Source organism: Equus przewalskii, chromosome 2, assembly GCF_037783145.1.
Source record: "Equus przewalskii isolate Varuska chromosome 2, EquPr2, whole genome shotgun sequence".
NCBI lineage: Eukaryota > Metazoa > Chordata > Mammalia > Perissodactyla > Equidae > Equus > Equus przewalskii.
In genome coordinates this window covers 118,667,262-118,680,797 of record NC_091832.1, presented here as the reverse complement: position 1 = coordinate 118,680,797, position 13,536 = coordinate 118,667,262, and the positions used below count along the sequence as shown (strand labels likewise).

The 13,536-nt window shown below is 36.6% G+C and overlaps 1 protein-coding gene across 14 annotated transcripts in view; it reads right to left on the bottom strand.

Annotated features, from left to right (window-relative positions):
* The window catches only part of TBCK (TBC1 domain containing kinase), a 198,734-nt gene that overhangs the window by 84,487 nt on the left and 100,711 nt on the right, over positions 1-13,536 (bottom strand). For all 14 annotated transcript variants that reach the window (XM_008512803.2, XM_070611788.1, XM_070611791.1 and 11 more), the window contains 2 exons: positions 8,789-8,825; positions 7,665-7,826 (listed from right to left, as the gene is read on the bottom strand). In XM_008512803.2, the coding sequence (XP_008511025.2) occupies positions 7,665-7,826; positions 8,789-8,825 (199 nt within the window). The remainder of the gene's footprint in view (positions 1-7,664; positions 7,827-8,788; positions 8,826-13,536) is intronic.

The window sequence follows — 13,536 nt, the reverse complement described above, 5'->3', positions numbered from 1 at the left end:
AACTGCACATCTCAGACCTTACTTAAGAAGGAGTCTCTAGGGAAACCCAAAGATAACAGGGGAGACAAAAGCAAGGATATCAGAGAAAATTTTAGTCTCTGACTAATCTTCAAATTATACTTGTCATTTTGTCACCCCAAATCTCCAATAGTGCCTTAGCTTCTCAAGCTAGGTGCCCCATAAACACCTGCGACACAGATCTAAAACTTTACTCTCTCTCTTTCCTAGCAGCATGCCCCTCACCCATTCCCTGACTTGCTCCCACCTCCTACCTCAGTTAAGGTACAGGAACACATCCACACGCCTAACATCCCACTGGAATCCAAATCCTGATTCTACAGAGCAGTTCTCAGAAGGAAGTTAAACTCCCTCACTGAATTAAAGAACTAGTGGACGAGCCAATCAAGTAACTTATTGGAAGCAGGAGGTAATAGGATAACACAAGTTAGAAGTGTCAGCCATAGTTACAGGGTACCATTGGATCATCTTTAAATAATTATGTGTGAATGCTCTGGGTGAGTACAAAGAAATGAGAAACTGTAATAAAATTAATTATTAATCATACATACACACACACACACACACACACACACACACACACTCCTAGTAGGAAGTCAGTACATGTTTGTTGAATGAATGAATGAACATATTTTAAAAACACAATCTTGGTTATGTAGTGGAGGGGGAAAAGGATGGTACAATATCTTACTGGGTTCCTACTTTCACTCAGCCATTCAAATGCATGACACGTGCATGCAATTACTGGCACATTTTGCTAAGCATCTATCATCTCTGCTGCTTAACGTCTACAATGAAGTGAGAAATAAATAGGAAATGCAATAAGCATTCTGATATATGGATACTTACACTGTTTTCTATTCTTAACATAATTGTCTTTATGCAGCTGAGTAAGTAGCTACTATGATGCAAAGTACTGGTGTTGATAACAGCACACAGCACACTTCAGAGAAAAGAACAATGTGGCAGCTTGGAAGATTTCATACCAGGTCAGCGGCAGCCATCATTTTCTCTTTGTCTTTTACACTTAGAAGGGAATCAGAAACAAACCAGGAGTCTGATTTTTTTTGGCAACTAACCAAACCTTGTGCTCAAGTTCAATAAGCATTTTTCATATGGTTGATAAATGTTTGTACGGAAGGATTGAAATGGTTTGAATTTTTCAAAGTAATTGAATGTACTTTCTTGTATTAAAAGTTAGAAAATTGTAGTTATTTCCTCTATGTTACATAAGACTGAATAAACAGCCTATGAGCACCATGGCAAATCATTCCTCTTCTTTTCTCTAATCTGGTCTACTAGTTGTTATTTTTATTTGTTTGACTCAGCACACTCCCTGCAGACTTCAAGGGGACATGTAGTAAGAAGCTACCTTCCATTCTATGGAAGACCATCATTTAAGGCAGGCAGCAGATCAGGTTACTTTCATTTTTGTATAGACACATAAGGCTAGGTAGAGGGGGGAAGAAAACAGGTCCCATGAGTATTATTACATTATTAAACTACAAAACACGCATGGAGCAATGGATGTTAAACGTCACTTGTAAGTATGATATATTTTGGTCCTTACATTCTTACCTATCCATCAGCAGTATACTTGGGGAAATTTTAAACACAGTTTCTAACTTTTAAAGGTCTCTGAGGTTGATTACTTTTAATATACTTTAAGAGTGAAAAACGTCCTTCTTTAAGTGTTCTGCAAACCCAAGGCACATATAAATACTCAAGGGTAAAACAAATTTCATCATTGGTGTTTTGGAACAAAATATGTTCAATAACTGATCTAAACTATAATTTTTGGACTGCTCAAAAAATTGAGAGAGCAGAAACCTCTCAATCATAAAACAAGCAGCTCTCCTCTAGAGAAGAGCCTTCCCACAGACTCCTGACAGCTTGGGATCAGGTTTAACATGCATTAGTGCTACAATCTACTCTCTATTTTCAAGGTAAGCAGAACATTCTGATCAACCCTGACCTTCTTTTTCATTACAGTTCCCAACACACAAGAAGCCTTTCTGTTAACTTTATGAGCTACGTACATTTTGCAAAATTAGTGGTATGCTTCAAGATCAACAACTAGATCAGTGTTAAGAGAATTCTTCCAGTTCATAGAATCACCTCAGAATTTGAGTCTTTACCAGTCATTCTACAGGCTTTGCGTTTTTCATGAACATTTATTTTCAGTTTGGAAGTCATGTATTCTAACATCTGTTCAAATTTTCCCCCTTTCCATAAAATAATGCAGTATTTTCCCCACAAACAAGGCTGATATAACCTAATGAGATTTTGAAAACAAATTTCCACAACTTTTATTTCTGTGACTATGCAATCATGTTAATAAAAACAAACTATTCTTTCATCTACCTTTAACCTATTTTAAACTTGTAAGAATTTAATATTCCACCTAAATCTCAATGTTAATATGTAATTTTTATGGGTGTGGTGGGGGAGAGGAAGACCATAACTAAAATCCCCATATTTAATTTCCACTGTGATTGTCCTTTTGCAATTCCATGAAGATGGAATTAGCAATAGACATGCATTAACATCATGTAGCTGCAAGCAGAAAATTATTAATGGAATAATATTAAGTGAATAATTAATGGGTTCTCAGCTTCAGGTAAAGTGGTGCTAAATCTGACAGGGCTGACGATACAGAACCTCACTGAACAACTGTGTACTGCCACTGCTCCACTCCTTCATAAATCTGCTCTCCATCCTGTATCTGGCTACAAGCCAGAAAGAAGGAATTATAGATAACTATTGGGAGCACTTATGTTAAGAATCTTCTGCTTTGCTCATGACAGAGCTCCCTGAAAGGAATGCAGAGACCAGAATGCTCAACAAATATCCATATAGCATTTGTATTTTGGTACCTGACGTTATTTTCGATGACACTTTTTACTCTTTCAAAAACAATGAAAAGAAAGAAAATATCTCTATGAATATATTTCTAAAATATCCCTGATGTGCCTGCAAGACCCTGCAGGATTACCCTTTGTCCACCTCTCCATTCTCTTTTCTAGTCACTTTCCCTTTTGCTTTAAGTACACTCCAATTCCTTGAGTTGTTTGGGGTTTTGAGTATTTTCTTCCTCTGTCTAGAAGATTCCCCTCTCTTTCTACTTCCCACTGCCCAATGTCACTTAATTAATTTCAGACATTACCTTAAACATCACTTACTTAAGGAAGGTTTCTGTAATCTCCCAGTCTTGGTAGCATCCCTGTTATAAATTCCTACTGCTGCCTGTAGCACTCATCATCATTATATTGATCTAATAAAGGAGTCACAAATTAGTGGCATACTGACTACAAGCATTATACTTGGCTCAAATTTTATAGTTTTTAAAAATTTGAGCCACTGTTTACAAATGGAAGATTACATATAAATATTACGGTAACCTTATTTCATTTATATTTATCCCTAAATGAAAGCAGGAAAACGTTCATGGAAAACCCAGACCACTTCTCACTGCCCTTCTTTCTCCCTTTCCCACCCCAGGGATCATCCAAAGTACCTTAAAATCTATGAAATTTCACAAATTGAATTGCATTCTCTCCTTACTTTCTCATCTTCATCAATATCCAATTCCATCTTGGGGATGAACAGGAAAATAATGAGCCTTGCCTTTAGAGTTTGCATATTTTAGTACTTTGCTCTATTTCTTAGTTTTTATAACTTGACTCATTTTGTTTCAGTCTCAACATATTTGGATGTTATTTGAAAAAAATGGCCTGGATTTCTTATCATAGATCTTAGGCAACCTGGCACATAACTATGTTACTAAAAAAATGTACTGGTTTCATGAAATATTCCACGTTATGCTTATAATGAGAACCTGCATTACAAAAGTGCTTTAAGTGAGAATAGATAAGTACCTTTCCTAGCTACTTAAGGCACTAATACAATATTTTGGGGAACTAGTGGAGTGCTACATAACAGTGAGATGCTACCAGTATTTTTCAGTATGTGTTGAAAATGAATCCTATTGTAAAATACGTAGGTAATACCGAAATGAAATCTTCTAAAATTTTATTTAAAACTTTTACTTCCAATTAAGCTTCTGTAATAAAACATACATCACACAATTAAGATTTTTCAGCCAAATGCTAATTTCTTCCTGCAAACAGGATTTGAAACTTTTCGTATGCTTAAGTCTCTTCAGTATACTCAGTATTTCCTTCTAAAATAGTTTATACATACATATTTCTTGCTCTTAATGTTAGAGTAACTATTTTACTTTAACTACATTAATTTACTACACTAAATTAAGTGTTCTTCCACACAGATTTCACAGTTTCTTTCTACACGTTCTCTAAGATAAAGGTCTTTTCTGCTTCTAAATATTCCTATCTTCGAAGATGCTCAAGCATACAAAGATACGCATTCTAAGAAATTTATTTCAGCCATACAAAATGACATAAATACGCTGAATTAATTTTCAACTGTACAAAGAAAATATACCAACAAAACAAAAAAGCATGTAAACATCTCCGCTATTACAAATCCACTCTAAAATCATTACCATTTTGGTTTTATTCAGATTATCTTATTCATCTTGAAAACTGCTTGGATGTATCCTCAAAAAAAATTTGTTTTAAATCAGCCAGATGGACACTACAGCAGAATAATATTGGAGAGAGCAGGTGGAAGGCTGACAGACTTCATCCTGTAATTGGGCTGAAAGAGCGGTAACCATGGAAACTGTTCTCTTAACCCCAGTGGCCAACAGACCTTATTGAATGGCACTAAGGCAACCCCACCGTTTGTTCCAAAATATCTTGCCACTATTTTGAGATTGTTTGAGAACTGCCAGATGCACCAATCTACCATTATTTCCTGGAGTACGAAAATGACTCACACACCAATACATGTCAAGGACTTTGAGCACCACTCGTACTTCCTCGGAATGTAACATCACACTGTATTATCTACTGCAAGTGAACAGAAATGGGAAAAATTTTGGGCAAAAACAATAATGCCTTTCTGCTGTCTTGTCTCTTCAAGAATCAAAGGGTTAGTATAAGGTGAAGAAGAGGAGAAAGAAAGAAGAAGGAACTTACAAGCCTGAATGTTACACATTCTTTGCATATTTAAAATATTAAATATGACATGTACTTTAAAAAAGCAGTTACGCATACTTGGTACCAGGTTTTGTATCAGGTGCCCTATGCATATTATCTTTAGTGCTCACCATACCACTAAAGCAGCTATTATTATCTCCATTTTACTGAAACTTTCATAATGTTTAGGATTCTCTTTCCAGTGAGATGAAAAACTTGCCCGCATTCACACAGCCACTGTGTGCCGGAGCTGGGATATGAACTCCTATCTGCCTCATTCTGCAGGCCCCTCGTGCAGCAGCAGAGCCACACCAGAAGTCTCCCAATTCACACAGGCAGTGATGGCGGAGCTCACTTAGAAATGGCGCCTAGTGTGTCTGTGCGTGTATCCATCTGAATTCACTTTTTAGGACTTTTCATGACCACTTTCCAATTTCTTTAAGCATCAAGTACAGTTAGGGGACTCAACATGACAAAAAAAGATATCTGTTTAGATCTGTTTAAGAAAGACATCCCAAATATGTGCACTGAAATTACAAATAAAACAAATGCAGGTGTAGTTAGGGCAAAGTCTGCATTTACATCCTTTCTTCTTTTTTTTTTTTTTCCAGTGAGAGTTTTCCTATAAACTTTTTTCTTCACCAACAGTTATCAAATACAGTGACCAAGCAAGTGATGAGCCAGAATAATGACACTGAGGATCAAGGCAACTTCCATCAACAGACGGCACCCTACTTCAAAAGTTTACCTTTTCAAGAGTCAGTTCTAACAAACATGTACTCTTACTTTGTGATTTCAGAAAAAATTTTAACAATAAGCAGAGTTACTACTAATCTGTTTATACAAAACAGATTCCATCCCCAGTGTTTCACTGGCATATTTATATATGAAATTGGAATAGCATTAACTTCGCTTGACTTGAAAATGCAAAAATGCACAATCAGCATTCCTAATATATATTTTTTTAGAACATACCAAAAAAATTCCTTTTTTTTTTTGAGAAAGAGTAACCCTGAGCTAACATCCACCACGAATCCTCCTCTTTTTGCTGAGGAAGACTGGCCCTGAGCTAACATCTGTGCCCATCTTCCTCTACTTTATATGTGGGACACCTGCCACAACACGGCTTGACAAGCGGTGCATAGGTCCATGCCTGGAATCTGAAGCAGCGAAGCCCGGGCCACTGAAGCGGAATGTGCGAACTTAACTGGTGCACCACTAGGCCGGGCCCAGCCCCCCCGCAAAATTCTTTTAATTCTAATCAATCATCCTCTGTTTACTTTGGCGAGTATGACAGGAAAACATCTGTGGGTACAGACGGTATTCCTAGTTTGTGAAACTAGCTTATTTGTTACTGTTCAACACCAAAAGGCAAAAAAAAAAAAGGACAGATAACTTGATCTTCATAAAGAATCTCCTAGAAAAAAATAATATAAGAACTAAACTACTATTAGGTCGTATAAGAAGTAATTTATTTTAATTAAAGTTTGATAAATTAGAAAGCTGATGGTGATATTTTTAATTTTGGGGGAAGGGGAAAGAAGAAGTTTTAAATAAATTGAAGCATTTTTGTTATTATTTCCCCAAAACGCATGAAGATTTTCGACAGAGAGAGCTGGTGCAGTGCCAGGTGCAGATCATACACTAAACATAAAAATCAGGCCTTCCTCTAGAGAGCGCTTCATAAACACACAATCTTAAGGAACCTCTCTCTCTTTGGTTTTCAGGCAAATTTATCTCGTGGATAATTTTAAGTATGTTTATCGTCAGCAGTCACGTGCGCCTGCTGGAAAACCTGGAGAACAGCGATACACTCAGCAGAAGGTTGGAGCCGATGAAATGCTGTCTGAAGAAAGCAGAATTTTTCTACCGGAAAACCATTTCGGTTTCTGCAAAAATGTAGTTTAGTTTTCTTCTCTCACAGATTGTTACATCCTACGTGACCACGTTACTTTCATCTTTTCAACCACAGCATCAAAGCTTGGACCACCATTGCATTCCATATTCCTACACTTGAGCATTCAGCTCCTAGATTTACAAACTCCTCACCTGAGGATACAATATGTAGCTTAATATGTAGCTATCCCGCATTGTATGACATCGAATTTCCCCGCAGTGTGACTTGCCCTCCTAAGCAGACAGTGTTTCCTTTCTTCTAACTGCCAAATTTGTAGCAAGCAGCTATGGATGGGAGAGAGCAGAGTTCCATGTGAATTGCACCTTTGTACAAACATAGCATCTCAAACACCTTCCCAATGGCCTTTATTTACTCCCTATCAACTGAGGGTAAACAGGCCTGTCCTAAGCAAAAAGGCAAATATGTCATTCCCCCAGTTTTTTTCCCTTTTGGTGGCATCACTGACATGAAAGTAAGCCACAGTGAGCTACGATGAGCCAGTTTTGTATCTACAATGCTGGGCCACAGAAGAGGCAGTGTAAGAGAGAGAATCCGGAGAAGCATGATGAGGCTCAAGCAGAAGAGATTCTGAAGGCGTGGGTGATTATTTTTGCAAATCGCTATAAGAATGCCTCATTATCTTATAATTAAATATGACTTAGTGATTCCATCTATTTATATTATACCTGGTAAATCAGAGAAGAGAAGAATGCACTCATTAAAGCCATTAGCCAAAAGCCGGTCCCGTAGCTGCTGAAGAATTGCTACTCCAATACAGAAGGGGAAAGAGGAATTCCCCAGTAGTAAGGTATCCCAGAGGTGGAAAATTTTGTGCAGTGGAAATACATCTGTAAACAAAATAGGAATTAATTAAAATAAAAAACAAAAGAAGAAAAATTAAAACAATAACAAGCTACTTTACTAGACATGACAATTACCTTATGATCAAAGTAAAACTTTTTATAAAATGTTTACCTGGCTTTGTACATTTATTGCTTCCTAAGGCATCTTAAAAACTGAAAATCAGATTGCTCAAATAGACGACATTTTCTAACCTCCATTATCAATTTGGTATAGCTATTCCATTCAGTATATTCCTTCTTAGAATTTTCCAGTTACATTATTCTCACAAGCTGACTTACCCAGATGAACTGTAGTATTGCTTTAGATTCAGTATTGTTACACTTCTATGACATACTCTCAATAATTGCTTTATTAGATTCCTGTCAAAAAATCCGATTAGCAATTTTCTGTTTTTTGAAATTTCTTCTTTTAATTTAACAATACTGTGGATCTCTGCAGGCCAAGGCATATAGATCTACTTCAAATATTGTACTCCATTTATTATATGTACATATTTAAGTAGGATGTCCAGTGGATTAATATTTGTAACTGATTAAAGCATTACACATTCACATAATCTGCTTAACTTCTAGAGGAATTCCAGTTTAGGAAACAAAGTATTAGTTATTAAAGAATCTCTAAAAATTGTTTGATTTGGGTGTAAAAGTTGCCTTCCAAAGCTTTACATAAATACTACAGTTAATGTTAATTTCTTTTTCAATAGAGGGCAGAGATTTTATGATGTCACGACATGTGAAAAGGGTTTTCATCCTATACAACACTCTTTTTGATATTCAGCAATCAGAAAATTGAAATTTTTTCTACCCAAATCTATTACATTAGTATTACATAAAGATGTTTACACAATTAAATCTACTTAATATGACTGCAACTATAAAATACAGGGGAAGAATGGAGCTGTCCTTTGCTAACATAATATTGAAAGAAAAGAGAAAATGATACTTACGAGTAAACATGGTGAGAAACCAAGGGATGGCATACAGCTATCAGCAGAAAAAGAGAGGGGTGTGGGGGATGGATAAAGAGGAAATAAAAGATAATTAGAATGATTAACAATAAACTAAATGGTAAAACACTCCATGTTTTAATCTACTTCACTGACTAAAATAAAAGGGAATGTAGATAATTATAATTATCACAAATGCTCTATTAAATAACGATGCCTATTTGCACAAATGATGCCACAAATGATGCACATAACCCTTCTGCCAAGGATTATTCCAGAGGATGTCTTCATTTCATGAAAGGACACACTCAAGACAATGGCTAACCCAAAATAATAGTAGCAAGCTAATTCCAAGGGCGTACGTCGCAGGTCATACAAAATATTCCTGAGCTTTTAACAGTCCTCATCAGTGCTGAGTTAGCTTACTGAATATTTTTGAGAATTGATGAGATGATACCTGCAAAGTGTTCAAATGTCTCATAAAAAGGTGTTATGAAGCATATGCTTTTTATTACACTTTCTAAATTAATAGGAAGCTTCATAATAGACTAAAAGTAGTAAGATCTAGGAATGAAATAATTTGGTCCTTTTGCTGAGTGACAAATTTATTTTCCTAAGTTTACTATCTAGGAATGAAAAAAAACACACACATACACTTTCAATTAATTTTGTGAGATTTTAGAAGAGAATAATCATTGTTAATTTCTAAAAGTAGAGCAAAATCGACTTTGTCAATAGCAAGTATCAAAAATCAATAATTTATAGAAAAATCTGAAAGTTGATTTTACTTTTTGCATCAAGGTAGGTTATTATTAGACAAAGATTTTTGTACTACCTAAAGGCTTAAATATATTTTAAGCACCTATCCATTATGAATTTATGAGTGGAACTGCATATATCTTTGCATTGCACACAATTGAGTATTTATGCTACCAAAACGCTAGTCAAAAATAAAAGTGTAATTATATACTACGTTAAAATCGAAGTACTGTAAGTGAAATAAAGCCCACTGCTCTCCACAGGATCATCATTTATATACACTGATACATTGACAGTTCTTTCAAGTGACATTATAAATGGGAAAACTGAGGAGTACAAAGGTATACGACTTCATTGTAATGAGCACAAATTGTAGAAAACAATAAAATATAAAATTTGAACTCTTCAGCCTAGTTTAAGTTTAAAAACAAAGTCAGCAGAAATTAGTTTCCTTACTATTATTCAATTTTCTTTTTTAAAATTATTTTATTGAGGTCACATGGCTTATAACATGGTGTAAACTTCAGGTGTACATCATTATATTTCAGTTTCTGTATAGACTGCATTGTGTTCATCACCAATAGTCCAGTTCTTTTGTTTGTTTGTTTGGGTTTTTTTTTTGAGGAAGATTAGCCCTGAGCTAACTGCTACCAATCCTCTTCTTTTTGCTGAGGAAGACTGGCCCTGAGCTAACATCCGTGCCCATCTTCCTCTACTTTATATGTGGGACGCCTACCACAGCATCGCTTGTCAAGTGGTGCCATGTCTGCACCCGGGATCCGAACCGGCGAACCCCGGGCTGCCAAAGCAGAACGTGTGCACTTAACTGCTGTGCCACCGGGCCAGCCCCATGGGTTGTCTTTTTGTTTTCTTGATGGTTTCCTTTGCCTTGCAGGGCACTGTAGTCTGATGTAATCCCATTTGTTTATTTTTTCTTTTCTTTCCCTTGCCTGAGTAGACATGGTATTCAAAAAGATACTGCTAAGACCGATGTCAACTTTCTTTAAGGACATGACACAAATTATATTACCCTGTATCTTTTGATCAAAGCCAATATTTTGTCATTAGAAATGTTATCTGAATTATTTCACCAACAAGCTAACAATTCCTTTTCCTACACACTGAAAGAGTGTGTATAAGAGGAAACTACACAAAGCGAGGAGGGAACCACTGGAAAAGATCAGAGGGAAAACTCACCAGGCTCACACAAAGTGGGGAATAGTTCATCTTACCACTAGCCAGAATGGAAAAAAAAAAAGGCTGTAATAAACAAAGTATTGGGTACAGGACTCCAAAGGGTACTCAGTAATGGGGCAAAATTATTATCCCAAGTTATGTTGCTCTGGTCTGACTGAATAAACCTTAAAATCAAGCCTTGAAAGAATCAAACTGTTTCAATGTTACTTAGCTACATCCCAAATAAAGCTCAAGAATATTTACAAGAATATAAAAGTATCCAATATTCAACAAGGTAAAATTCATAATGATTGGAATCCAATAAAAAATAGCAGTAGTGCAAAGTACCAAGAAAAAAAATGACCCATAACGCAAAGAAAAATCATTCAATCAAAATGGACACAGAACTGATACAAATGTTTGTAATAGCAGGCAAGGACATTAAAATACTTTTTACATTTGTACTATATATGTTCAAAAAGTTAAGGAATGATTGAACATGTTAGGTAGAGACACAGCAGATACAAAAAAAGAACCACATCAACCTTCTAGAGAAGAAAAACACAATGTCTCAGACAAAAAATATACTGGATGGGATTAAGAGCAGATCACCCACTGCAGAAGAAAAGATTAGTGAGCCTGAAAACATAGCAATAGAAAATATCCAAAATGAAACAAAGACAAGGGAAAAAAAAAAGGGAAAAACGGGCAACAAGTCCTAAAAGCAAGCAACTTCAAGCAGTTGAATATCTATGTTATTGGAGACGCCAAAGAAGAGAGCGAAGACGAGAGGGACAGAAAAACTAGTGGAAGAAGTAATAGCTGACCATTTTCCTAATTTGATGAAAACTCTAAATAAATAGATCCAATAATCTCAAGAACCCAAAGCATAAGAATCATGAGGAAAACTGCACCGAGGCACATCACACTCAAAGTTCTCAAAATCAGTGGTAAAGAGAAAAATCTTACACTGAAGCCAGAGAAAAAAGACATATTATGTAAGAGCATCAATGAGAAGAATGTTTTCTTGTTGAAAACAGTGCACAACAAATGACAGTGGAGAAACGGTTTTAATGTATTAAAAAAAAAAACTGTTAACTTATAATTGTATGCCCAGCAAAACATCTTCCAAAGAAAAAGGTAAAATAAAGACTTTTTCACCAACATGGAAGCTGAAAGAATTCATCCCCAACAGCCCTGCAGTACAAGAAATGCTGACAGAAGTCCTCCGGGCAGAAGGAAAATGATACCAGAGGGAAATACGGATCTATACAGAAGAAAGAAGAGACTCAGGAATGGTAAATATGTGGTTAAACATAAAAGACTTTTATTTAAAAAAATCTTAAAAATAATTGACTCAAGAAAAAACAATAATTTATTGTGGGGCTTATATGCAGAAATAAAAAGCAGAAAAACAATAACAAATTCTGGGAGGCCAAAATAGAAGTCTACGTTGTAAAGTGTTTATACCATTGGTGAAATGGTGTAATATTACCTGACAGCAGACTGTGATAAGTTAAAGAATCACAGTATAAACAAAAATTTTGCCCAGTTTTGTCAAAAATGTCTCCAGACGTTGCCAAAAATCCCCTGGCAGGCCAAACTGCCCCTGGTTGGGGACCACTGTACAAACCCTCAAGAAACCAGTGAGAAAACACAACAGGGTTACAGCTAACATGCCAACAAAGGAGGTAAAACAGAGTCACAGAAAAAAATATCCAGGGATCCAAAGAAGGCAGACAAACAGGAAAAAGAGAACAAAGAACTCATGGGACAACCAGGATAAAAACAGCAAAATGGGAGATGTATAGGCCACCAGATCAATAATGACTTGTCACTGGTTCTTGTGATCATTCATTTTGTGTGTCACCTTGACCCGCCTAAGTGCCCAGATATTTAGTTAAACACGATTCTGGGTGTGTCTGTGAGCGTGTCCTGGATGAGCTCAACATGTGAATCAGTAGACTGGGTAAACAAGATTGCCGTCCCAAACGTGAGAGGGCCTCATGTGATTTGAGGGAGGTCTGAACAGAACAAAAGGCGGGGTGAGGGAGAACGCATCCTCTGCCTGACTGACAGGATTCAGCAGTGAACAAAGCATAGTTCCAGCCTGAAAGGAGCTTACAGTTCATTAAGAGCAGTAGAAGCTCACTAAATATTCCCTCAATCCACTCCAATTAGGTTCTTGACTCCACCTCACCACCAAGACTGCTCTCATCTGGGTCACCAAAGATTTCCATGTTGCTAAATCTAACGGCCAATTCTCATTCTCCATCTTTCTTTACCAATCAGCAGGGTTTGACACAGCTGACTAATCTCACCTCTTCCACCCACTGGCCTGACTTCCAAGACACGACCTTCACCTAGTTTTCGTCTTACCTTGCTGCTCCTCCTCCTCCACTCCTTTCTTGGTTCCTCTTCATCTCCCTGACTTAAACCTTGCCATGTGCTATGATTAGTGCTTGGACCTTTCCTCTCTCTTATTTTTCTCCAAATGATTACATACAGTGTGAGGACTCCCATATTTACAGCTCCATCCCAGACCTCTCCCCTGAATTCCAGACTTGTATGCCCAAATCCCTACTTGGCATTTCCACTTGTATGCCTAACATGTCCCAAACCGAGCTCCTGAGACTTCTTCCAAAATCTGTGCCTCCAAGTATAGTCTTCCAAATCTCAGTTAAGAGCAACTTTATTCTTCCAATCGCTCAAATAAAGAATTCTGGATTCATTAACAACTGTCTCTCTCACATTGTACATTTATCCCCAGCAATCCTGCTGGTTCTATCTTCAAAATATACTCAGAACATGAA